The 27997-nt window shown below is 41.7% G+C and overlaps 1 protein-coding gene across 1 annotated transcript; it reads left to right on the forward strand.

Annotated features, from left to right (window-relative positions):
- Positions 1-35: 35 nt before the first annotated feature.
- On the forward strand, positions 36-27683 carry TIMM23B (translocase of inner mitochondrial membrane 23 homolog B). Its single transcript, XM_074958763.1, has 7 exons — positions 36-255; positions 1526-1584; positions 6800-6893; positions 7113-7197; positions 11762-11820; positions 14775-14885; positions 26067-27683. Exons 1-7 carry the CDS (start codon positions 147-149, stop codon positions 26180-26182), a joined length of 633 nt encoding a protein of 210 aa, XP_074814864.1. The 5' UTR covers positions 36-146; the 3' UTR covers positions 26183-27683.
- Positions 27684-27997: the final 314 nt, after the last annotated feature.

The following is a 27997-nucleotide window of genomic DNA, read 5'->3' on the forward strand; positions in this document are numbered from 1 at the left end:
GGTCGTCGTAAAGCGGAACAGGAGACGTGAAAGCTGCGGCGCTGAGGACTCGCTTTACGGCAGCAGTAGCAGCGGGCGAGGGAGGGGGCGACAGGGCGGTTGTTCGTTGGCTCGGTCAAGGCCAGACCCTGTCCAAAGGCGGCTGCATGGAGGGCGGCGGTGGCAACTCGAAGGGCTCAGGCCTCGGCGGCCTGTTCGGTGCTGGCGGAGCCGGGGGCCCGGGCTATTCCCACGCGGACTTGGCCGGGGTGCCGTGTGAGTATCCGCCGGCCGGGCCCGGCCTCTTGCCCTTCCCGCCACGCTCGGCATAGCCGCCCCCCCCTTATCCCCAGGGGCGGGCGGGACTCGAGGCCGCGGGGCAGAACCGGGGCGCGCCGGCGGGGTTAGAGGAGGAGAACTGGCTCTAGTGAGGGGGAAATAGAGGAGCTGGAGGCGCAGTAACCCTCCTGCGGGGGCGGCCGCGCTCGCTTCTCGCCCCGCGCGCACCGGTACCGGGCACTGACTCGAGCCCTGGGAAGCAGCTAGCCCCAGTCACGAGCGTTGCACGGGTACCGGGCGGGGTGCGCTGCCCTCTGCGGCATCCGAGTCTTGTGCAATCGCAGAGGAGCCAGTGGCTGAGTAGCGGGGGTCAAGAGCCGGCACGCAATACATCGGTCTTCAGTGAAAGCACTAATCGAGGGTGCGAGCTGAGGCCCTGGGCACTTTGACTGTCTCTCAGTGTTTCCATCCGCTATTACTAGCGTGGTGCCTGAGAGGGTGGCCAGGATTTATTCATACAAGCTGCTTTTGGCACAGAAACGTGAAAATGATCATGTCCTTGTTGGGGGTGATAAGCAGATAAGGGGGCCTTTCTTCTTAGTTTAAGAAAAACTTCAGTTTTTGAGATGACCTATACAAGACTTTATATATAGTTGAATGGATTTGACAGCTAAGTATGACTTAGGCAATTGGATCTATAGTAACCATTTAATTACTTGTCAGATAGTCCTGTTTTAGGGGGTCGTCAGGTTGATTTCGGACAAAATATCATCTTGCTCATCTCAGCCTGGCTATAGGCTTAAAGAAAAATAAAAGAAATGTGTAACTTTTGCACCTAAGAATAATAATCTATACAACCTGTACCAGTCTGTCTATAAATAAATTGATTTACAAAGATGTTTACAAAGGTAGGTAAGTATCATCATCCCATTTCACAGATGGGGAAATGGAAGTAGAAGTTAAGTGTCTTTTTAGGATCACACAGTACGTCAGTGGTGGAGTAGAGAATAGAACCCATGTTTCCCAACAACCACTCCCCTGATTATCGTGTTTGTCTCCTCCATGTCGTGCGGTATAATATTACTTCATCGGATGCATAAAGTGGAAAGTACTGTACATGCATCCGATGAAGTGAGCTGTAGCTTATGCTCAAATAAATTGGTTAGTCTCTAAGGTGCCACAAGTACTCCTTTTCTTTTTGCGAATACAGACTAACACGGCAGCTACTCTGAAACCAGTAACAAAGTTCTTTTTCTTCCTCATTCAGTAACTGGAATGAGCCCTTTGTCTCCTTATTTAAATGTGGATCCCAGATATTTAATACAGGTAAGAAGCATGTTTCTATTTTGATTCTATTAAGTCAGTTATCTTAAATGAGTCACTGTCTCCCTTGTGTAGAGCTGCTTTTCCTAAAGTAAAGAGGTCTGATTTTTCTCTCCTATATCAGCGACAAATTGAACTAAGCTGAAAACTTAAAATTTGTATGGAACCATATTAAGTTTTTTGTACTATTCATCACTTGAAGTCTGAGAACAAAGTTTCAGCACAGTATTTAATACAACTTCTTGATGTCACAGTGTCTGAGAGGAGAAATCCAGTTTAGGGACACAGTGTGAATTAGTCCAAATTAGAAACGGAACTTCTAGAATCTTAAGTCATGCTTCCTTCCAGGTCAAGATCTAGTACCCAACAAGAGGATGTATCAGTTGTGAAACTGATACTACGCTTAATCATTTCCCTTTGCTGGATCCTACACCCGAGAGGAGAGATCACCTACGTCAGAATTAGTTTAATTTAAAAGTATCCCTTATAAAATAACTCTCAGTTGACTTATGAAACAATAATGTTGAAGAAAAATGGTTTGGGAATATCCAAATATTTTTAGTGTACAAGGGCAGTGTAGACTAGATGTCACCTCAAAAGGCACAACTGAGTACAACATATTTCTCAACTAAAAACACAAATATTACTAAATTAAATATAGCTTTAAGAAAGCTTAAAAATAATTCTGCTAAAAATTGTCTGCAAAATTAATCTTGCACAAAGTTAACATAAGAATGGCCATACTGGGTCAGACCACAGGTCCATTAAGCCCTGTATCCTGTCTTTGGACAGTGGCCAATGGCAGGTGCTTCAGAGGGAATGAACAGAACAGGTAATCATCAAGTGATCCATCCCCTGTTGCCTGTTGCCCGTTCCCAGCTTCACTATTATTTAATCTGCCTGAGATCTAGGTAATATGCAAATTATATAGACCATCAGAAGATCAAATCAAATTAAACAATTACAGAAAACCTCATTTGCTTCCCAGTTTCATCCAGTTATATTAAATATGGCAAAAATATCCCTAATAAGATAGCTACTTCTTTGATTATGTCCTCAATTTTGAACAGATGTTTAGTACAAATAGGTTGTCCTATGATCTTAATAAAGGCACTTTGTCACATCTAAAATAGCTAGGAGCCTTGCTGGGTCAGGGGAGGGAACTGCTACTTAAGGAAATCTGTTTGGCTAAACAGGTACAGCAGCATGTGTTACTCTTTTGATCTAGCGCCAGTCTTTTATTTTGCATGAGTGTTAACACATGTTCACTCTTAAGATAGTAAAAGTAACAACTCTCTTCAAAAGAGCTTCCATTCAGTGAGTTTGGGAATTACAGGGGTTTCAGGAGGCACACAGGTACTCCTTTTCTTTTAGTAAATGTTCTGTAACCTCAGTGGTGAATCAAACTTAAATTAAGTAAGAGAAAACAACACTTGTATTCTATTCAAATATTTTATTTAAAAGTAAAAACCTGTAGTGTATAAACCAATAAAAATAGTACTTGACTTCTTACTTTCTCTCGACAATATCCCCTTCATCTGTTATATCGACATGTCTAGGGTAGTCAGTCATCTTGAATTTGGAAAATCCTGGAAGTCTTTACACCTACTGCCAGGCCCAGAATTGGTGGCAGATTTGCCTTGGTTATCTACTCCTGGGGGAATTCTGCACCACTGCAGATGCACAGAATTCATGTACCCCGCAGATTTCTTTGCTTCCCTGCAGAAAAATGACTTTCTGTCTGGGAAGCAAAGGGAAGCCACAAGAGCAGTCATGCGACTTTTCCCAGCAGTATGTTTTGGGTGCCCAGGGCAGCTGGCAGAGAGGTAAATCACTGTGGAGCAGGGTGCAGGACTGGGGAAGACCTGGCTGGTGGCTCCTGTCCTGCCCTGGACTCAGCTGCTAGTCCTAGCTGGGCTGGGGAGGATGAGACTTCCTCTTCCCGTGCACGGCATCCAGGGCTGGGTCAGACCAGATTTCTCCCCAGGCTGCAGGAAGCTCTGAAAACTCCCACCTCCCTGCCCGCTTCCTGCGCCCATTGCTCCTCAGCTACAGGGAAGTGGGATCACTGTACGGGGAACTGCTCCCTCATCTGCCTAACCCCCGTGCATCCAGACCCCCTCCTACCTAGACTCTCCTGCCGAGACTCCCCACCCTCAGAACCTCCCTTTAGAGCCCCACTCCCCCTTCACCTGGACCACCTCTACAAGCCACTCGTACCCGGATCCCCACCCCACCGAGCACCAAATAGCTACACCTGGATCCCCATCCCACTGAGTCCCACTCCTCCAGCATCTGGACCCCCTCACTGAACCCTCTATACCCAGACACGCACCCCCTCACCCTCCCGCCAAGCCCCAACCACCGTCACCTGGACCTCACTGCAGAGTCCCATTACCATTGCACCCAGAACCTCCCTCAATAAGCCCCTGTGCATCCAGATCTCCCCTACACCCAGATCCCCCCACTGAGCCACCTGCATCCAGATTGCCTCACACAGAACCCTCTCAACCCACACATAGATCCCCCACACACTAAGTCCCTCCACACTTGGACTGTGCCTTGCTGAGCCTGCATGCTCACACCTGGTGTACCAGGCACAGAGGGGCAGGACCCTGGAGGGTTTCTGGGGCAGGCCCAGTCCTTGCGCTGCGTCAGGGTTGGGTGTATCCCCACCGCTGAGCCAGTGTCCTGGGGGTGGGGGAAGCTGCAGAGTGATCTCCCACCTCTGTGCAGCCAGTAGCCTGTGCTCCCCAATGCCATGCTGGAGCCTCCACATTTATTTGACAAATAAAATTTGCAGAATTTTAAAATAATTGTGCGCATATTTATTTTTTGGTATATAATTTTTAGGCACAGAATGCCCTCAGGAGTAGTTATCAGTCCATAGGGTGTTGCAGAAACTCACTCAGAAAACTCAATTCAAAGTGTTGATGAAAAGATTCAGTGGAAAAGGAGAAATGTTTTCTTCTCTCCCCTTTCCTTTGAAAAGTAAGGATTCTACACTGACTTCCTTAGTTCTCAACAAATGTTGTTGCTTTGATATAACAAACCAATATTAACTGAGAGAGTAGTATCATGAATCCACTGGATCTGTGCTATGCCCCCAGCTTTGGAACAGTCTCTTGGAGGAATCCCTTCAGTATGCCAGACCCCCGATAGAGGCTCATTCTTCCTTCAGAGTAAGCCACCGGGCCTCACCACCTCCTAAGGCTGAACATGTGGAGCTCCAGCACTCATGTTTCACACTGTGAGCTCTGTTCAGCGAATCCAACTGAGATAGACTCCTGGTAGAGACTTGTATATTCAGGGATTAACACACCTCACCAAGCATCTGCAGTGACCCTCACATGGCATTGTCAAAGCAGTAGGCTTTATTAATCAACTGGAACACAGCATAGGAAGTCCTTAGGTTAGCATAGAGAAATGAAGGGTAAAACATAATCCAGGTCCATTCTGGGCCCAGACCCTGTAGTGAATGCCGTGTTCAGACTCTGGGCTTGTCTACACTGGCAATTTACAGCACTGTAACTTTCTCACTCAGGGGTGTGAAAAAACACACCCCTGAGTGCAGTAAGTTTCAGCGCTGTAAAGCACCAGTGTAGACCGTGCACCAGCCTTGCTGAATTTGCTGGTCTCTTATACACTATTTAGGCATCATGGTGTATGAGTGTCGCTACATTTCATTTTGTAATTCATAGTGCGTTCCATAACATGACAGCCAGAATTTTCTAGAATTTCATCCAATGTCCCCAGTGATTTTGGGAATAATGAAGCTAAGAATTGTTTGGATCCCAACAGAACAGACAGGGGAAGGAGATAATTTTTAAAAAAAAAAAAATCTTAACTGTGCTTTCTGACATAAGGTTTAGCAGAGACTGAGGACTAATCTGTACAGAGAAATTGCACTAGTTGAACTAGGGGTGTGACATTAAACTGATTTATTACCCAGTGCAATTGTGTGGACACTTACAGCAGTTTAAGTCTGGTTTATCTGTTTAGTTTGCACCTATGCATTTCAGGTGCAAGCTAAATGGATATAAACCAAGTTTAAATCAGTGTAAGAGTGTCAGGTCACAAAATTGCACTGGTTTAACTAAATCAGTTTAATGTCACATCTTTAGTTGAACGGGTGCAACTTTATGCGTGGACCAGGCCTGAAGTCTGTGTGTGTTTGCCAAGTCTACCCATTCTGATTGAACTAACTGTAAAAATTACTAAACTTCTGGAGTACAGATATCTTTGAACCAAGCAACACATTTTCTTTCTGACAAGTCATAATGTTGGAAAAATACAAAAGAAAATTTCCATAGATTTTGTACAAACAGTACATTTAATATCAAATGCTACAGCAACACTGTTAGGGAATATTGTGAATTCTCAACCAGGATCACCTTATGATCTATCTTTGGCAAAGGAGGAGTTTGCTAGAAAAAATATGCAGACGTTGATTGCTTTGCTCTCCCACATCTGATGTGTTGAGAACGAAAGTGGAAGCTGTTAGGTGCTATATCTACTGTCTAGAGTGAAGAAGGAAACTTACTATCTACCTTAAAGAAAATCTTATCACAGAAAATATAAATTACCAAGGAAGATGCAATATTGACTCAGAAAAAATACTGAACTGTGAAACTACAATTGTTCTTTTTCACGTGTTAATTGGCTATAGGGTAGATATTGTGCTAGACTTGTAAACTGCATAACAAATTGTAAAAACATATCTTACTTCTGAATTCTTTTATTATTGATGTGCGGGCTTTGGTGAAGTAGCTGTCCTGTTGCTTTCTTTCAGAGGCTAGACATTGAATTGCCTGCGATGAGGCATAAGTAATAATAAACATTGTACAAATAATTAATTAATGCATACTGAGTTTCTTGTTGTTTTTCACTTCATATTGAGCTAGCTGGAAATACTAGTCTAGGAAGAGAATCTCAGATTTAAACTTGCAGATTTAAAATCTCCCTTTTTTAGAATTTGTATCTAATCTATTCCAATCTGAATTTTTTTTTGTAACATAATTAGTGAGAGGCAAGAGTATTCCTGATCCCCACCCCCCCACCCCCACCCATGGTGTTCAGCAGCATTTATGTGGAAGTGTGTGTTTTGTATTTTAACCTTAGTATGGTTAAGCCAACAGAGAGAATTTGAGATGTGTCTGAAACCATGCCTACTTCGAAAGTACAAATGTATAGACACTTACCTTTTCTTCTGTTTCAGGATACAGATGAGTTTATCTTACCCACGGGAGCGAACAAAACTCGGGGAAGGTTTGAGCTGGCCTTTTTTACCATTGGAGGGTGTTGTATGACAGGTAATATCTTAATGTAAGATTGATGTTACTGCATTAAATCCCAAGTACATGAGACACAATAAAAGTGAAGAGATGTTGTCCTATAGTCGTCCGTTCCCCCTCCCCCCCCCGCCGCCACAGACTGTATACGTATTTACATATACAATGGCTACCTGACTCGTCTGTAAACTTACAAGATTGGGAATGAATGTGTTTGTCCGTTTACTGTATTGTTGATAGGGGCTGCATTTGGTGCACTGAATGGTTTGCGGCTGGGATTGAAGGAGACACACAGCATGGCCTGGTCCAAACCTAGAAATGTACAGTGAGTATATAAATGTACCTACGAATGTATACTTTCACCCCATCATTATTAGAATGGCTCAAAGCTAACTGAGTATATTACAATAACAAAATTAAAAGTACATTTGCCTCTTCTGTGGGACAAGGTGTACAAAGCGTAAATGCAGTATTGGGTAAATTGAGTTGTGAAATGCCTTAGTTAATCTTTTAAGTGCTAATTTTACTTTTCAAATGAGCTTTTGTGGGGGTGTTTGACCCTTCTCACAGGGGTCTGGAAAGAGAATACGTGAAGCATTAGTCATTCCCTGGATGCTTATTGAAAACCCACGTTGCATCAAGACTATTTTTACAGGTTGAAGTACTCCCAAAGGGATTACAAGTTGTCTAGAGGCTGCTTTTTTTTTTCCCCTCCCCCTTATCTGGAACTGAGTACTCTTTCTTCAGTACTCCCAGCCTTTGCAGGATCAGGCAGGGAGAGATTTAGGCTATGTCTACACTACAAAGACTATGTTGGCATAGCGCCCAAGTGTAGACACAGCTATGCCAAAAGGGGGAGTTTTTCTGCCGGTGTAGGAACACCACCACTCCAAGTGACATTGTCTATGTAGACAGAAGTGCTCTTCAGTCAGCATAGCTGCATCTACACTGGGATTTTTATTGGCATAATTATGTTGGTCAGGGATATGTCTTTTCTCACACTTCTGGCAGACATCGCTGTCCCAATATAAATTTTAAGTGTAGACCAGCCTCAGAATGGAATCAGTCTCCAAGCCAGCACAGAAAGCAAGCAGCTGGGTCCACCTGGATATTTTCCTGGGGGGGGGCAGGAGGAAGTTCCACTGTGGGACAGTCCAAGGCACAAAATTTGTTCTGGCGTGCTGTTACTCCTGAGATCCCTAGCACTCATCTCACCTTCCAGTGTTGCACAGGCTATATTCTTTCCAAGTCTCTAGATTAAACTCCAGAAACAGGGTGAGCTGATTGTATGACAAATAGGCTTCATATACTGCTTTCCCTCCCTCCCCTTCAAGAATGATTTTGTTGGGGAGATTCTCGTAACTGGATTGGCATAACTGTTGAAAAACGTAATTTTAAGTTGGCTATAGTACCTCTTCGTGGAATTAGTCATCTGGGGGAGGAAATTAGCACTCACTAGTGATTTTTTCCCCCCATAGACTGCTCATGTTTGAGCATTGTTTGTGTATCCTTTTCCTTCCTCCTTCACAGTGTATAAAATGAAAACATATAAACCAAATATTCTATAGTATAAATCTAAATTTATTTCTATCTAAATGGTTGATTTTTATTAACAGATCCTTACTTTATAGATTGTGGGGGAGGCGGGCATAGAGAGCAAACTTGAGGCAAGAAAATTAACTATTTACTTTTCTTAATTGAGACTGTCATATGAAAAACTTACCAAGTTGAGCCAGCAGAGGGCAACAGACACACATACTCCACCTAAGTTTGTCCTTTTATGCAAGGCCAATGAAATCATGAGCTCAGTTCCACTCTTTCATATTCAGCTACAGGGGTAGACATGCCTCACATGTCTCTTTTATAAGCTGAAATTTAGTTTCATTTTGTTACATCCCCTTCACACTACATTTTCTATTAGGTAATCACTAAGATTAAGATTCTGTCACAGATTTTTTTTTAGTAAAAGTCAGGGACAGGTAATGGGCAATTAAAAAAAAAAAAAAAAAATTCACAGAAGCCTGTCCCTGACTCTTACTAAAAATCCCCAGGGGACAGGGGGGAAACTAACAGTCGGAGTGCTGCCAGGCGCTGACTTCTGGTAGCTGCTCCAGCCACATTGCAGCTCGTGTGGGCTGGCCACTCTGGAAGAAGTCACGGAGGTCCTGGAAAGTCATGGAATGCATGACCTCTGTGACAGTCGTATCCTTAATAATCACCATCACAAAGAATGTGAACAAACTTTTGAAAAATGTCTGAAATATCTTCTATTACTAGTGTATGCCAGGAGCTTCTTTCTGTCTATCAGGCAGCACAGTCCTCTCCCACTGAAGTTGATGGAAGTTTTGACACTGGTGTCATTAGGAGCAGGACTGAGCCTGATGCCTCTAATGACTTTACACTGAAAGCTATTCGAAACATGTCCTGACTCTTTAAATTCTCAAACTTGATGTAAAACTGATAAATTGGGAAAATGGAGGGTGTTGATGTGTTCTGGATAGATGGATATACTTGAGCACCTCTTCTCTATTGTACTACACCAGATAGTTTTAGAATGAACTTCTCCATGCCCTTTCAACTCATTTAAATGTAGCAGCATTCAGTGTTGTCCTCTGTCTTTCAGTGAAAAGTTAGTGTAGTGTTACGAAGGAAAGTAATGGGGAAACAAGCTTGATAATTCAGAAACAAATACATGTAAAACATGTTTTCATAGTTTGACACTGAATTCCAGTGGCAGTAAGCTGTCCAGGGCAGTGCCATGCCCATGACATTGTTACACTGCTGGGAGATAAAGATACTGGCCATTTCATCTGTCTGTCATCACACTTCTGAAGGCAGATACCACCAGTGTGGAACAATGCTATGCTTCCAAGAGTGTGTGCTAGGCATAGCATTGTTTCACACATTAAAGCAGACTTTAATGCTAGTCTGGAACCACACATGAAATACTTAAGAGTGGGGTCAGCGTACTTAAAGGGGAAATGCCCCTCTCTCTCTCTCACACACACACTCTCTCTCTCTTCCCCCCCACCCCCTGTCTGCCATGCTGTCTCCCCTCCCTCCATTCGTGCTGCCTTGTAGAGTGTGAGTCAACATTAACAACAAGTTAATCCTTGAGGGCTCAGCCAATTGCTAGTTCATCATTTTAGCAGTAAGGCATCCCCTGGGAAATATCCCACCCATGGACTTCACCACCTCAACCAAGCTTCAGTCATCATCGCTGTGTACCAGTATTAAATTGTTTAAAACTTAAGTTTGTGTGTATACATAATATAGTCTTTTGTCTGGTGAAAAATATTTCCCTGGAACCTAACCCCCCCCGCCTTTACATTAATTCTTATGGGGAAATTGGATTCGCTTAACATCGTTTTGCTTAAAGTTACATTTTTCAGGAACATAACTACAACATTAAGTGAGGAGTTACTGTACCTGGAGCCAGCCTAAAATTTTAATGTTTTATATCAGATTCTGACTTGATAGGGTCTGAGAAAATTGAAACTTCATCCATTTGTTTGCTGAAAGGGAGACTTCTTAAGCTTAGAAAAGTAATCCTGGCTTTCTGCACAGCTTTTTTTGTTGGTAACAATGGCTGTATCATTCAAGCCTGTTGGAGGTATTACAAGGTGCATAATGGTTCTTGTATCTAGCTACATAATCACAGTCCTCCCAATGCATACCACACTAATTGCCAAAGATTGTTATATTAATTGTCATGAAGAGATGTCACTCAGTATACTTACAAGATTTTTCCAATTTTGAGTGCCTTGGTATCTTCTGTGTGGCTGGTTGACAGTCATGATTTTCATTGGAAAGAGCACAAATTACCCAGTGCAACTAATATTGCTATAGTTGAGCTAGCAGGTCATTCACAGCTGTAGTATACTCGTGTTTTAAAACTGAGAAGTTGGATTACTTGGAGAGGTACAAGCCAGATGAGGGTGGGAATTGGAAGGAGGATATTTTCCATTTTGTTTAGGACTTGACAGGGCCAAATACTTGTACTCAATATTGAGTGGCTAATTTTTCATTTGTAGCATTCAAGGTAGAAATGACACAGCAAGAAGAAAATTGATTGGCTTCCTTGCCTAATTCCTTCCTCTCATCCCTACTTCTTAAGTCATTAGGGGAGTCTTAAGGTATGTCTACACTACAGTCCTTACAGCAGCACAGCTGTACCCCTTCAGCTGCGTCACTATAATGTCTCTCAAGTAGCCGCTATATGCCGCCGGGAGAGCTAATTAAACCATCCCTAATGAGCAGCAGTAGCTATACCGAGAGCTTCTCCTGCCGACATAGCACTGAAGCTTATTTCTGTCAGTGAGGTGGCTTGTTTTTTTCCCCACATCCCTGACTGACAAAATTTTTTACCGACAAAAGTGCTAGTGTAGACAAAGCCTAACATACCTTTTGTGACTAGAAAAGGATTACTATGATATCATTTGGAAGCACTCTAGTAGATGGTCATTTTGCATTTGACTGTCACTTTGTGCTTCCCAGAAGTGGAAAGCAGCATTTTTAAGTACAGAAACAGTGTTTTGAACTGAACAGCAGCATCAGAAGTCAAACCTGAGAATTTGTTTTAAATTGTCTCCTGACATGAGGACTGGCATCAGGGATGTATCAGTTTAAACTTCAGGCAGGCTTGTAGGAAGTCGTATGTCTCTCTATATAAAAACAAAATTTTAAGACTACATGATCTCCTCTGATGACGGAATGGCTTTATATTAGATCTTCATACTATAGTTATTACCATATTAAATATATAGAATTATTTGTATTCCATTGTGCTTTGTACCATGCAGTCCTCATCTTCATGGGGGCCCGTAGGCACTTGATTAATAAATAAGGTATTTAAGTTTTATTAAATAGTGCCTTTTTTTAATCTTCAGAATTTTAAATATGGTGACACGGCAAGGAGCTCTATGGGCCAACACTCTGGGATCCTTAGGTAAGTCCAACTTATCTCAAACTAAATAGTGTACAAAGGGTTTGAAACTTTTTGGTTTCTTGGCACACTAAATGAGTTGATGTAGCCTATGGCTAAATTTTTCAGTCACAGCTGGTGATTTTGAGTCTCCACTTTAAGACATCTAAAAGACCCAGTTTTTCAGAGAGTGGTGCTCTGCACTGCCTGAAAACTAGGCCCCTTTCAGGTGTCTGAAGTTGGGCACCCAGATTCTCTAATCCTCTGATCAGAGAGACGTTTGTAAAATTAACTTGCCCTTATTCTCTCAGCCTTTCATTTGTATTATGACAATTGCTTAGTCATTAATTAGTCACCATTTTTTGTCTCTGAAAAATACAACATACATTAAGAGAAATTTGAAAGTCCAAAATGGATTTTGAAGACTAAAGGTGTAAAAATAACCAACTAACGGGTTGTTTTAGTACATCAGAAGTAAGAAGACTGAACAAAAATCTGTGGGTCTGCTGGATCAATGCCAGTGATTAAGGACAATAGACATCCTAAAACTATTTCTTTGAATTTCATTTGCTATCTACATTAGGGAGACACACAGTGTTGCTAAATGCAAAGTAGCAATGCACACTGGAGCGACATATAGATTAGTTAATTTAGAACCCTGTATGGTGCAAAACTATCTCAGCCCAAGAAAGGGATCTTGGTTGTGGTGTAGGAAGCTCAGTGAAGACCTCTACTTCGGGGCAGCTGCAGTTTAAAAAAAAAAAAAAAAAAAAACTAACAAGATGTTAGGATGCATAAGGAATGGGATGGTCAATAATAAAATAATGCTTTTGTATAAATCAATGGTGCACCCTCATCTGGAATACTGTGTACGGTATTGGCCATCCAGTTTCTTAGGATAGAAACTGTCTGCACTGCAGCCCGGAGCAGTCCTCGGAGCTAGACTCAAGCTAGCAGGGCTCAGGCTGCAGCTCAGACTTTCAAGCCCACACAACCCCCTAAACTTGAAAGTCTGAGCTGTAATGTCAGTCCACGTTGCTATTTTTAGCCTTGTGATAGCAGGCTAAAACTAGCAATCTTACCCAGCTGGGAGGCTTACTCCCAGCTGCAGTGTAGACATACCCTAAAAGGACATTGCAGAACTAAAGGGACTCCAGAGGAGAACTACAAGAATGATCAAGGGCCTGAAGAGAGATTGAAAAGATTGGGGTTGTTTATCTTAGAAATAAGGCTAAAGTTGGGACACGATAAAAGTTGATAAAATGAGTGGTCTAGAGAAGGTAGATTGGGAACTTCTGTTCTCCCTGTTTCACAAAAGAACAAGGGGGTATTCAAGGAAATTGAAAGGTAGGAAATTCAAAAAACTGATAAAAGGGATTACTTTTCACAGAATGTGTAATTAAACTAGAAAATTTATTGCCACAGGAAGTTGATGCCAAGAATTTAAGATTCTAAAAGGGACTGGATAACTTCACAGATATCCATAGTTATAATTACACCAATTTTTGGAATAAGCTTAAATCCTGAAGCACCAGGTTCAATATCTATCTGTAACTCTTAGAAATCTGGATGACCCAATGTGGGGAGCAGATTATCCCACATCTGCTACTTCAGAGGAAGGCACAAGAACCCTGCAGTATCAGATATTGGCCACTATCAGACAGGATACTGGACGAGATGAACCTTGGGTCTTTTCCATTATGGCAGTTCTCTTTTAGGTTTACCTATTAGCTGATTATAAAACTGGAAAACAATATAGATAAAAACACACATCTGAAAAAGGTGCTGCATGTTGCAGTTCAAGGTTCCAGTGTGATGAGTGATATATTAACAGATTTTTTACAGCTGTGTTTGTTTTCTTGAGTAATCTTCCCTCTTCAGTATTTGCCTTAGTTATATTGGCATGCATTCCAGTGGCCTACTAGTGTGCAAATTTCATATAGAACATGACCTTTCTAGTTAGCATATTATAGTCCTTAGGAGTGCCAGGCATGACATGAGAGTTGGTTCTGGCTTCTCCTGTGCTAGGTGCTGGGGAAGTGCCAGGCTTTTTCTCAGTGTGGAGTGCTTTGTATGTGTGTGTCAAAAATAAGAAGCAACCCTCTCCTCTTCCACCTTGCTGTTTGTGTTAATTTTCAAGAGTCTCTGCTAAGCAGAGATGGTTCAGTAATGTTACAGTTGTCCACTTATGGAGTGATCCATTTTGAAGGATTCTGTTGAACAAGAATTTTTTTTCCTCTAATACTGCACCCTTAAGGCCAGATCAATATCCTTGCTAATATTCAGTAGCATTTTAAGTGGGGCTGTTTTTGGAGGAGTAAAGTACAATCATGTGAGTAAAGGTATCATAGTCTGGCTTTTAGAGCCACAAGAATAACTAACAGTATTGTATCTATATTGTTTTGAGTGATATGAAGTTCTTCGCCCTGTATGAAGATTCTAGATATTGTTACATTATACCAGGGATTACTTTGTTTGCTGGCTTGGGCTCATGCACCCATATTAAGAATGCATAGATTTCCTTTTGCCACGGGGAGAGTCCCTCAGATTGATGCTTTCCTGTTAACTAAGTGTGTAAGGTGGTGCCACTCTTCACGTATAGGGACAAAATTATTTTATGCAGACAGAAACAAAGAGCTTATAGTACAGTTGAAAATTCTGAGAAACCGAATAGCCTAATTTAGAATGAGGGAAGACATAGATGTCCTCCTTATAGAATAGAAATGACATAATGTTAAAGACTGAAAAGGCCAAAGATATAGCCTTAAGGCATTAATAGTAGGAGTAAAGGGAAGTTGCAAAGACTCCATCAGAAATGAAAAATATGAATGGTGAGCTCAGGATGGATAGCTTTGAAAGCTGCATTTGACACCAGAATCCAAGGCCTGGTTAATCTTATCTCTTCTAGAACACGGATGGCAAGGTAATTTGGTGCAAATGTTTTCATATTTTACCAATAACTTTAATTCCTCTCCCAGCATTGCTTTACAGCGCATTTGGAGTCATCATAGAGAAAACACGAGGTGCAGAAGATGACCTGAACACAGTAGCTGCTGGGACCATGACAGGAATGCTATACAAATGCACAGGTAGACTGAGAAGATCATATAAATATTTTTGCCAAAGATATGTAAAGCATGAATGTAAACTTAGGTTTTTAAAGTGCAGTTCTGCTCTGAAGAGTGACTATATAAAAAGGGCATATTTTTACTCAAAGTTTTTCCACAGATACAACTCTGAGTGCACACAGGACTTTAGTGTCAACCAACACAGCAAAGAATGTGAGCGGTTTTATTCCTTCATATATATATCAGATTTGTTAAAAGCCTCTAAAGACAATATGGTTACACAGGTGGCACTCAAGGCATAGTTTTGCTTGCAGAATCTATCACTGCTGATGTGTGAGAATGGAAGAAGCCATATGGGAGTTTGTAGGGCTGGAAAATTGCCTATGTAAACTGGGTAAATGTAACCTGGAAATCATTTAAACAGATATGAATCTCCACAGTGCTGTTTTTAAAGTCACTTTTCAGAGTAGACTTACACTTAAGAATTAGAGCATGATTTAGCATTTAAAAAGTATGGGAATGTTTATGGTGGAAGAATATATTCTGTGATATAGTAGGTTCACAATAACCACTTAATTACATGTATTGTGCCTGTTGTTGCTATAACCAGAGATTTTAGGGTTAAGGCAAAATGAAGCCCAAGACTGCGTGAATCCTCAGCCACCTGAGAGGTAAAGATTGTTTAAGGGAACAAAGTGTTGGGGGGGAGGGGCGTCTGACCAATAAAATCCTATTAGATAGACATACAGTGCAACTATCGTAGGCGTTGTTTTGGATTTCATCTTCATAAAAAAGATGACTCCTTAAATCAATTGTTTCATGCTCCAGCATAAGTACCAGCGGCACCCCCACGGCCCCTCGATATCCCCTTCCATCTTGACAGTGTACTGATGATTACTCTCTGGGAACAGTTTTCCAACCAGTTATGCACCCACCTTATAGTAGCTCCATCTAGGTTGTATTTTCCTAGTTTGTTGATGAAAAGATCACGCGAGACCGTATCAAAAGACTTAATAAAAATCAAGATATACTACATCTACCACTTCCCCCCACATCAACAAGGCTTGTTACATCTGTGTTGGCATTACCATTACAGTACAACCCTAAGTACATATTGTTTATAATAGTAACCAAACCATTTCAAAGGAAAATGAAATTCTACAAAAATGAAAACCTAAGAATTTGAAGTAGCCTTTTTCCTTAAGGCAACAGAGAATTTGGTATTGTAATCAGGGGGATTATAAAACCACCTTAGTAAACAAATTAGTATATTGTGGGAGATAAATTTTGGGAATATAATTACATCACCCTTTGTAGAGACCTTACACTGTTTCTTGTGTAACTTGTTTTCTAAGCCATTAGGACTTGGAGTCAAACACCACTGTGAATTGCAGCCAGACAGTGAGCGTTGGAAGATGATGGGATATTTCCTACAGGAAGCACCACTAAGCAAGCAGGCTGGCATACTTTACACTACCAGAAGTTTCCCATTGGTTTTCAAGTGTAAAACCATAAGAATGATCATAGTGAGACCAATGGTTCATATCGCCCAGTATCCGGTCTTCTGACAGTGACCAATGCCAGATGCTTTAAAGGGAATGAACAGCACAGGTCAATTATCAAGTGATCCATCCTGTCATCCAGTCCCAGCATTTGGCAGTCAGATGTTTAGGGATACCCAGAGCAAGGGGCTGTACCTCAATGGCTATTGGCCAAGATAGCCAGATGGACCTATCATTCATGAACTTCTCTAATTCTTTTTTCAGTCCAGTTATATTTTTGTCCTTCACAAAAACCCTGGGCAACAACTTTCACAGGTTGACTGTGCGCTGTGTGAAGAAGTACTTCCTTTGGTTTGTTTTAAACCTACTACCTATTAATTTCATCAGGTGATCCCTGCTTCGTATGTTTTGTAAAGGGGTAAATAACACTTCCTTATTCATTTTCTCCACACCATTCATGATTTTATAAACCTTTATCCATAGCCCCTCTTAGTCATCTCATGGAGCATGCATTGCTTTAATCCAGTCTTGGGGTGGCACAGGCATGGATAACTTGTAAGGTCACCTAGCCTTTCCCTTGCCAATACAGGATTGTTCCTGCAGTATATCTTCAGTGTACTGATTTTTTTTGATTTTTTTTTTTTAAAGACAAATAGGAAGAAAAAGGGTTGTATTTCTTTAACTTCTAATGTCCAAAGCTACTGAGCCAATGGAAGTGTAGACAGTGGTTTGCCTATGTTCACAGCACTGTATGTACCAATATATCACTTCAGGCAATTTTTCTATACTCTGTTACATATGAAATGCCACACGCAAAAAAAACCCTAAGAACAATTGGGATATTCAACTCCACTGGAGCTAGTTAAGTACAGTATTAGCTGCTACACTATAGGTGTGATTGAAACTTTCCAAGGTTTATGATAAGGAATCAAAACTTAAGTGAGAACATCACAGATGATATTCACACTTGTTGAAGGGAATGAATTCCATCTTCTCTTTCTAGGTTCTACACAGCTCTGACTCTTTCCCCTTCCTCCCCCACCCTTCCCTGAGTTTTGTTCTTTTATTCCTATTACTCTTTGCACATGAATGCCTCTGTACTCACCTTTTTCCCCTGCTGCCCCTATGCCAGTCATGTCCTTCCTGCATACATTATAGCCTCCATCTCAAATCCAGTTCTCATTCCCACATTCTCTCCAACCAATGCAGTCTAGTTGTAATAAATCAAAACTGCTCATGTGTACCATACAGAAACAAGCAGTTATTTCACTGACTCAGATCAGTCATGTCATGTATCTAACTTTGGCAGTTTAGACAAGGCCTCTTTAGAGCGTGAAAAAAACACCCCCCTGAGCGCTGCAAGTTTCAGCACTGTAAAGTGGCAGTGCACCAGTGCTGATAGCAGTACTCCCAGTGCTGGTCGCCACTCCCCTTGTGGAGGTGGTTTTTTTACAGCGCTAGTGAAGACGTGCCCTAAAGCTCTCAGGATGGGGACCATGACTTTGCTTGTTATGTGAAGAGCCCAGGCACTATATACCAGTGTGAATTGATAATATCCACAGGAGAGGTTTATATGTTCATGGTGTGTCCTCTCCCACACCTTTTACTGGCAGCTGGCAAAGCAGGATCGTGCCCAGTTTCAAAGTTAGCTCCATTCTATAATCCAGAAAGGATGGGTACATTTGTGTTGGAGGCAGCGTTGTGGTGCACAGGTCTCGTGCGGCCACCCTCTTTTTGTTTAACAATGAGTTCATGGACAATTTATATACAGTAATGTAACATTTGGCATTAACTTTGTCAGCAGTGCATGGATGTAGCACTGTGACTCAGTATCAGTGGTAGCCTTGCGGGATTGAACATTTCTGTGTCTGCATTATGAAGCTTGCTTATTGACTGGATTTTTAAAACTGCATTGACTGAGCTTTTGATGAGGGGAAAACTGGTCAGAAATAGCTCATGGGAAGGCCATTGTTGGAATCTAGTGCATTATGCTGCTACTTAGAAAACTCTTGCCCCAAACTAACCCTTGATCTCACATTTTGCCCTTATGATGGCTTTAAATGCACAAAGATGTCACAAGATCAGACTAGGAAACTATGTTGCAACAAAATCCTTTGCAGAATTTAGCTATTCCACATGGTCTAGATTAGCAAATGTTTATAAATGACTAAGCAACAAAATGAGTTGAACTTCGGAACCATGCACTGTTTGACCACTCTGGACAAAATTATCTAAGATTTTCTGTTTATGCTGTGGCATAAACTTAAGTGCTGTGATTAGAGACTTTTTACAACTGGAGCTAGTTAAGTACAGTATTAACTGCTACACTACTCTTGCAGCTTGTTGGGACACATTTTGAGATCATACTTCACACTGAATGTAGACAGGTTTCAGAGTAGCAGCCGTGTTAGTCTGTATTCGCAAAAAGAAAAGGAGTACTTGTGGCACCTTAGAGACTAACCAATTTATTTGAGCATAAGCTTTCGTGAGCTACAGCTCACTTCATCGGATGCATACTGTGGAAAGTGTAGAAGATCTTTTTATATACACACAAAGCATGAAAAAATACCTCGTCCCACCCCACTCTCCTGCTGGTAATAGCTTATTATCCAAAGTATGCATCCGATGAAGTGAGCTGTAGCTCACGAAAAAGCTTATGCTCAAATAAATTGAATGTAGACAGTTAGTGATAGACAAAGGAAATCCTCTCCTGTTCTTTTTACCAGTATTATAAGCAGGAGCATTGTTGGGAAAACACTAGGCCATCAGGGAGCATGTGCCTCTCAGTTATAGACTGATTTTTCCCCCCACTTGTTGCCTGTGGTCTTGTAAACAGATTTATAATCTCAGAAAAAGGCCAGTCAGCACTGCCTTCTTCCTGTTTTTTTTTTTTTTTTTCCCTTCTTGGGTTGCACAACGTCATCACAGTTTGCGGAGAAGTGGTTAAAATTCAAAGTCTCACTTCCTTATAGACATTCCAAAAACCCCTTGTTGAAGAGGGAGGCATCATGCAGATGAAATGATCAGAAAAGCCCGTAAACGCAATAAGGTGGTGGGTGTGTCTCCCCCTCCTCCCCTGTTTAAAAAAATCTGCCTGTTGGGTGTTTTGCCACTTATAAATAGGCAGAAATAAGAACTGATCTGTTGTGGTCAGAATTACTGCAATGGATGTTATGATGCATACATGTTCAGACTCAAGCTTATATTGAGCCCATCTCTGTATGGGCTCATTCATTCAGCAACCTTTCTTTTGATTCAGAAACAAGGGTCACTGAAAACTTCAGTCAAGCTTAAAACAAGTTTGGCAGTTTTCAATTTACCTGTTTAGCTATGAAAGCAAAGCTCTTTGCACAGTGAATTGAGTCGGCAGGAAACTTAACCTTTAACATAAAACATGAGCCGAGTTTGTAAATTACTTTCCTTTTCCCTCCTTATGGCTTAGTGTGTTTAGCTTTTTCTTTTGGGGAGGCAGGAGGGAGACCTAACATTTGGGAAAGGGACTGTTTCCATGTATGCGTACAGCACCTAGTACAATGGGGCTGTGATCCTGATTAGAGTCTCTGGATCCTAAATCTATGGCAATAAATATATATAAATTTGTTGCAATCAGGAGGTCCATCTGAACAGAAGTGACATACATGTTAATAGCTAAAATGGACCAGTCATCATTTTAGAAATACAGGACACAACCCTGAAAGTCAACAAATCCTAAATTCATTAAACAGGACTAATCACTTTATTGCTACCAATACAAAGTCTGACCAAGCCAGATCTAGAGACTAATTTGGTGTAGTTGTAATGGGCAGAAGTTCAGGAGAACTGGTCTAGCTGTAAAAGAAGCCACACAGACAAACCATAAGACAGCAAGCCCTGCAAACTGAGGCCTGATTTGTTCCAGTCAAGGTTTTCTGTTTCCTTGATCCAAGTCTGATTTTTCTTTCTTTTTTTTTTTAATTTAAATCTGTATCTGCTAGGAAGTAGAGGTTCTCTTTTTTTTAATCCCCTTATATTTCTTCAGGGAGAGACCCTTGAGTTATTTTGCAACCTGCTATAGATACAGGCTCTGTGATATCTTTCTTGTCTTCAGAATCTACATAAAATTGTAGAAGATTTTGCTTCCTAGCTGTGAATTGATTTCAATTCAGATAATTTAGAACAGAGGTGGGCAAACTACAGCCTGTGGGACCCTCCTGCCCAGCCCCTGAGTTCCTGGCCCTGGAGGCTAGCCCCTCCTCCGCTGTTCCCCTCCCCCCACAATGCTCCGGGCGGCAGGGCTGTGAGCTTCTGGAGCAGAGCAGCTGCAGAACCCGACCTGACCCGGTGCTCTGTGCTACGTGGTGCATGGGTGGCTCCAGCCGGGCAGCGTGGCTGTAGTGCTGCCAGCCACCAGTGCTCCAGGCAGCGCGGTAAGGGAACAGGGGGCATTGGATAGAGGGCAGGGGAGTTCGGGGTGGTGGTCAGGGGGCCGGGAGTGTGGATAGGGGTCGGGGTGGTCAGAGGGCGAGGAACAGGGGGGTTGAATGGGGGCAGGGGTACTGGGAGCAGAGGAGGTGGGGGGGGCATCAGGGAACAGGGAGGGTTGGATGGGACAGGAGTCCCCAGGAGGCGAGAAGGGGGGCTGGGCATGCCTGGCTGTTTGGGGAGGCACAGCCTCCCCTAACCGGCCCTCCATACAATTTCCGAAACCCAATGCGGCCCTCAGGCCAAAAAGTTGCCCGCCCCTGCTTTAGAAACATAATGAACAACCAGTGTGGTCTGCCTTCTTTATAGTGTCAGCATCTTAGATGCCACTTTGACATGAGTTCCAAATAAATCAACTCAACTGAATTAGGTTGTGGACAGATTCACTCTTAATCATGCTCTGATCCAACAGATGTTCCACATCTGGTGCAAGAACGGAAGGGTATTTTTATGTCTGATCTTACTACAAATTGGTATGTTACATATAATGATGGGCAGTAATATTTGATTTTCAATCGCAAGGGAGGATGATCAAATACAACCCATTTGGGGGTTTTACTCAGCCATTCGGGGGTTAAACAGTTACCTCTGACTTATGCCTGTTCTTAGTTCTCTCAAGTAGCAGCACAGTGTAAAATAGACCACCTTCTCAGTTTCACTGCTGCTTGCAGGGTTCTGAATATCACCACTGGAAACACAGGAGCTGTCTAACAGACTCGGGAAGATAACATTGCATTGGTTAATATATAGAAGGTGATGCTAACAACCATTAAGGGGCTGTAAAGTGGGGGTGGGGTAAAGTGGAAAATTTAGTTTCTTTAGAAAATGAAGTCTGTCTCCCTTCCACCACTGCCAAACAAGGAAAGTTTCCTAGTTTTAGGTGCTGCAGCTGTGCTGTTGTAGTGTTGATGCTTCCTAGACGAACATAAGGGGTTTTCCTGCTGATGCAGGGAATCCACCTCTCCAAGATGCAGCTATAGTGAGGAGGGAGGTCAACCTAGCTGCATTGCCTAGGGTGTGAAATTGTTCATAGCCTTGAGAGATGTAACTAGGTCAACTTAAGGCTATGTCTACACTAGCACTTTTGTCTTTAAAACTAGTCGGTCAGGGGTGTGGGGGGAAAAAACCCACCCCTGACCAATGTAAGTTTCACCAACAAAAGCACTGGTGTAGACAGCGCTATGCCAAGTCCACATAGAGTGGCTACGTGGGAGACCTTACAGCAGAACAGCTGCAGTGGTGCTCCTGTAAGGTCTGTAGTGTGGACCTAGCCTGCATTTTAAGTATTGACCATGCCTTAGCATCTGGCTACAGCAGTCTGAAATCAGAGCTGTTTCTCTAGAACATTTCATTTCTTCAGCTCAGCTTTCCCTCCATAATTTCTATACCAGCGGACCTTTCCTACCCTGGCAACCTTTACAAACTCTCCCAGGGGCAGTAGTGAACTTTTAGAAAATTTTCCTAACATAGACCTACATTTTACTACATAAATGTACATGTTAAAAAACAAAACAAAAAAACCTGTGGGCCAGATTCAGAGATGCCAATTAACTACAGCTTCATTTTAAGTCGGTGGGAGTTGAAGGTGTTGATCATCTCTGAAAATCAGGCCCTTTTAAACCTTTGAAGCTATTTCTTCTACAGGCTGCAAAAGAAAAAAAGGATTATTTCTCATTCTGAGTTCTTGGGAGGCAGATGCTGGAAGCCATGAAATGTTTAGATTTCACTATCTGCCTTGTTCTACTTGACATATTTTGTAAGTCTAGATTTCTGGCTTTGTGTTTTTAATGCCTACCTATTCAGGTAATAGGCAGCAGTTATCAATGCTGGCATTTTCTTCTCTTCAGCTCCTGACCCATAGTTTTCCTTTTTTTAAACTTTCAGGAAATGATGAGGAATTAATGTTGCCTGAAACCCGTATATCTGTTTGAGTCAGTGAAAACTATAGGCTAAAAATGTGCCTGTCCAGCTTTTTCAGCTTGAGCACATAATTCCTCCTGCTCTGTCAGCTCCAGTTTTGTGAAGAGGCAGTGAATTGAAATGGTATGATAGTTGCGCTCCTTGAGTACTGCAAGTACGCTGTACAATAAAGTCTAATACTAGGACTGGGACAGAATGAATATGCATGCTCACTGATATTGGAAGTAGACAGGATTCTTTGATAAGCTAGATCAGCTAAAAGTATACATCAGACAACAGCTCATCTAACTTAAGGTCTGGGAAATGTATCCTTAGAAACTTTGGCCATTTCCTTAAATAACTTTTGTTGTTTGGCTAACCCTTAAAGATCTGGTTTAATATTGGATTCTAGCAAATTAAGCCTCTTTTTTTATTCTTTTAGCTTCACCTTGCTCATGTCAAAGTGCGATAATGGCATAACTATGTATGTCTGGTGGGGTGTGCCAAAGCAACTTGCTATCAAGACTAACAGAACGTGATTGTAAGGGAGGAGTGGGAATTTAGCCTATCACTTAGTTTACACCCCAGGGAGGGGGTGGTATAATTCCTAAGCAAGGTCATCAGGTCAGAACACTTAGCATTTCCTGCCCAGTAACTTAGTTTTGTTTGCTCTAGCCAGCAAACTGCAGTTTCACCAGAGCTGGAAGGATTTAATATCTTACTCAAATACAGTCTACCCACCTGGCAGAGTGGGATAATACTCCTTTAGCAGTGCACTCCTGTGTGTGAATGCTTTGGAGAGCAGAGGCAAATTGCACCAAACAAGAGTGAAATTGTAGAACTCAATAGTAATAGCTGGGGGCTTAAGTATGTATTAGGGCCCAGTTCCTATGTGCTTTCCAGTTACCAGGAAGGCTCATTGTATAAACCATATGCATCACTTTCCATTACATGAAACAAGCTGTTCTGCTGAAACAGTACTCTAAATCTTTCAGCAAAGTACAAGAAGCACCAAGCTACCCACTCTGCACTGAAGTATGTTGTGGTTGGAGGGTTGTAAAAGCTTGTGTGAGGCTTTATTCAACTGCCTGAGCTGCCCACATGAAAACTTTGGCCCTGCATCAGATGCTCTAAGCAGTACATTGACATGAAAATTGAAGAGTCCAAACTTGCACACAAAATAGCTAGACATGGCAAGTGACTCATTGCAACAACCAAATAAATTCTGTCTTTATATAAATAGCTCCCTTCTGTCAGAAATCAGTCCAGACCCTCTTGCAACCTCCCTCTAGTGGGAGAATGAGATTTTTAGAAGAGAGGGGTTACCCTGTGTTTTAGCTTCTGTAGTGTTTGTTCTGCGAATAGGTGAAACCTATTCCTTTCATCTGCCTTTACACCTAACTGGTTAAAGCCTTCCCTTATTTATTCTCCATGGCAAATCCTTTCCCACAGCACAAGCTAAGGTTTCATTTGGGTTTTTCCTTAGGATTGCGGGGAAGGGGCAAAATTTTATTGTTGTCCCCAAGATGATTATCTTAATTGCACAAATGTCCTGTCAGCTTTTTACCTCCTCTTGTGCTATGTACCCAAGACAAATTTTCAAGAATAGGAGACACTCCTAAATCCTGTTTTAGGTAAATAAGGATAACTTTTAATGTTGCTGGGGGCTCAATACTTCTGAGAATCAACCCACTTATTTAGGAGCCTAACTAGAATTGAGTTCTTGACCCACTTACAAACAAGAGATCTTGTAGCTAGGTAAGCACAGCTAGTCTGGCTGCAAAGTTACAGAAGGTAGGACTGGAAGTAACTTGGGTCACCGGTTATCCCTTGTGCTGGTTCCTGGTTTTATTACATGCCTAGGCCAATGTAAATAGATTTAAGACATAGCAGCTCCAGAGGGATTCTGCTTAATCTTAACGCTCGAATGCCTTAATCTAGATGAAACTAACAATTTGCCCCACTAAAAGTAATCTACAAAACCTTGAGCAGTTTAGGGGGAGACAACTAATAACCTAGGAGGAACTAATTAATTGGTACAGATTACCATGATAAACAGAAAAAGGAATGAGTAAGGCTGAAGAATTTGTGAAATTCCCCTGGTACTTCTGCTAATTCCCATCTAGCAGGCAGTTCATATCTAGCTCTAAAACTGAAAGTGATCCATTTCTAAGTATTGGACTTTTTCTCTCACTTGGCTTGATCCTGGTAAACACTGAAGGTTCCAATACTTAGTGACATTTTCCTGACAGTTTAAGGTCAGGGTCCCTAATACCATTGCATGTACAGTGTGTTCCTGGAAATGTCCCAGAAGCTTTTAGGTATTAGATACTGGAAACTGCAGAAGTGTCCATTTCACTGTTAGATGGGTGAAAGCTGAAATCGGACAGCGATTAACAGAGCAAGATGTTAAATAGGGCATAGAACTGAGATGCTAACTGTCAAATGACTGAAAAACTTCATCTGATTATATTATGACCATTGAGTAGCTAAACCCACATTTTACCATTAGTAGTAGAAATTTTTTAAACTAAACTTGGAATAGGAGAGCCATTTAAAATGGTTTTATTATATTTCTATGTGACTATGTGGTAGCTGGATAAATTGTTTTTTCATTGCCTTTTCTTGACCTCAACTGCCTGATACTAGTGAGAGTGAAGTCAGTCAATTCAATGATCCCCTCAAATGCTTGATGACTGATCCTGTTTCCCCAATTTATTCCAAATTACCAAAATTAGCTAAACTATAAAAACCTAGATGCAATTCTGTTTAACTCTCAATTTCTAATTAAAGGAGTTGGGCCAGATATAAAGAAGTTCTGTTGCAGAAGTTCACATCTGCTTCTGCTGTTGTTTGCTTGTCCCCTCACCTCTTCCCCCTTAGTTACCTTATTTGAGAGACAGGATTAGGATTTCAGGTGAACTACAATAAATATGAGATTGATTCTAAAGCAGCAAAGGTCTCCTCTGCATATCAACATCCAGTCATAAGGACAAGAGAAATACATGGAAGATATGACCTATGGAGAGTTTTTTGTTTGCTTCAAAAGCCCTTTACCGTCCATTTAAAATAAGTAAAGCTAATAATTGTACAGGCAGTTATATGAACAGAATTAAAGTTAGAATCAGGAAAGACACATTATATCATCCAGTCTAGTAAAATTACAAGTACTCTTTGGGAGAGCTTTGCTTTTATGAATAAGCTTAGACTTTAAAGGGGAAAAGGCGCAGTCACATAGAGCGTCTTGTATTTGAGATCCTCTTAGATGAAATGGTGCCAATTGCTCTAACTAAATACTTACTCTCGGTATTATTTAATGCTATTTATTTTTCTTTTCTAGGTGGAGTGCGTGGAATAGCACGAGGAGGCCTTGTAGGCTTGATGCTTACTGGCCTCTATGCTCTCTATAATAACTGGGAGCATATGAAGGGCTCTGTACAACGACAATCCCTCTGAGCAGGGTCATGAGGACTGACTATAGGACACTTATGTAGTTCACCAATCAAATTGATTGCAAAATCTGTCTGGTGATGTCCCTTCTTATTTTATCTACAATTAGTGTGAAACTGAATGGAAGCTATTGTACTGTGAGGAAGTTCATTGACATCATTTACGAGGACTGGCACATCGCTTCGAGCCAGCAGACTACTGGAGGCAGCAGTACCTGGTGGGTCTGCAAATGATTACAATGTGGCTATTAACTTCTTCTCAAAAGGCACAGATTGTCTCCCCAGCATCTCACTTTCTACTAGTCCTGGACATAAGCTCCAAGATCTGGTCCCCTAACTCGGCTCACGTAGACAGTGCTATGCCACCAGGTTCATTTGGTTATTTCTGTACTATAATTGTGCTACTTTCTAGCCAATAATGTTTGAGTCCCTAGAGGTAACTGCTGCAATTCTAACATAAATAAAAATGGTTTTGTAAGCCCATGTTAATTCAGCTGGAGCGAGGTGGAGTCTGTCAGTAGCAGTTAGCACAAGGCAAGGCTTGTGCTAATGGTAAAAGCATAGTGAAAACTGTAAACAGGTATATCAGGCAGTAAATAGAAGCATGGTACGAATGTGCGTTTTCTAAGCTGTCCTCTTTTGTCTGGACAAGGTAAAGAAACATGCAAAGTCTAGTGGTTTTTGTTTGATTATTAAATAGCTTTGTTCAGGAACTTGTCAGTGCTAAAAATTGAGGTCCGTAGTAATTTCTCAAGAAACATTGAATGACATAACCTTCCCCCCCCCCATGTCCTTCATGAAGTAGAGTAATTTTGTAAAGTGTCCATCGTGCAACATGGTGAGGCCAACCCGTGGTTTTGTTTGAAGGAGCAATGTGATGAGGTCACAGAAGGGCAATGCATAGGAATCAGTGGAATAGAAAAGCCACAGGCCAACTGACTCCTGCTGCTAGATAAATGGTATGGTGATAGTTTTAAAGAGGGGGTAATTGACTGGGTGTTGTATTTGTTTCTATTACTACAAATAGAGGGACTCATTTCTTCATGCAGGCTGTGGTTGGGGTGAACTGAGAGCTCTGTGCTGTTGCAGAATAGTTTCTCACTATTAAAACACGAGTGCTTCAAAATTAAGATAATGTTGAGGAAACTGGTTTGGTTAGTAAATTGGAACTAAGCAAATGGAACAGTACTGTTCAGAAAGCAATTTCTGTTTAAACCATCCATTTCAACCTGGTGAAAACTTCTCTGTGGAGCCAAGCAGGATAATGTTTATGCTTTTTGAAGAAATCTGAACCTTCATTCTTAGTAAAGGACAGTTTCTCCAACAGCTGTCTTTAATACACCCACACTGAGAAGCGTGGGCCTGAGTCTCTTCTCAGTTACACTTACATAAATCAGGAGCAACGCCCCTGAAATCAGTGGAGCAACACTGGTGGTACAAGGTGGAAAGGGGAAAGGAGAATCATCCATCATATGGGCAGAACTTACGACTAGAGTAGTGGATTCCTTAAGTGTATACAGTAACATTTACTGGTTACAAAAATGTAATGGGAACAGCTGCAGCTTATACTTCATATGCTTACAGTTGAGCGTATGCCTCAGTAAGCCACACTACAGAAGTGCATATTAATCCAGGGCACTTACAAATTCCAATATAGGACTAGGATTCTATTCCAACCCAATTCCTTCTCTCTAAAATAAACCCTTTTTTGCTTTCTCTTAACCCCATCTTCTGGCATCTTGACAGTTTGTCTACAGGAAGCCTCTTTCCCACAATAGTGGTCTTGCATAGTGCCAGGAAATTATTACAACACAGAGAATTG

Source organism: Natator depressus, chromosome 7, assembly GCF_965152275.1.
Source record: "Natator depressus isolate rNatDep1 chromosome 7, rNatDep2.hap1, whole genome shotgun sequence".
NCBI lineage: Eukaryota > Metazoa > Chordata > Testudines > Cheloniidae > Natator > Natator depressus.

Excerpts from the sequence above, each read along its gene's own strand:
- TIMM23B (XM_074958763.1), top strand. The coding sequence starts at position 147 with ATGGAGGGCGGCGGTGGCAACTCGAAGGGCTCAGGCCTCGGCGGCCTG. Across the intron at positions 7,198-11,761 it reads TCCAAACCTAGAAATGTACA|AATTTTAAATATGGTGACAC; the intron begins GTGAGTATATAA and ends TTTAATCTTCAG. Across the intron at positions 11,821-14,774 it reads CAACACTCTGGGATCCTTAG|CATTGCTTTACAGCGCATTT; the intron begins GTAAGTCCAACT and ends TTCCTCTCCCAG.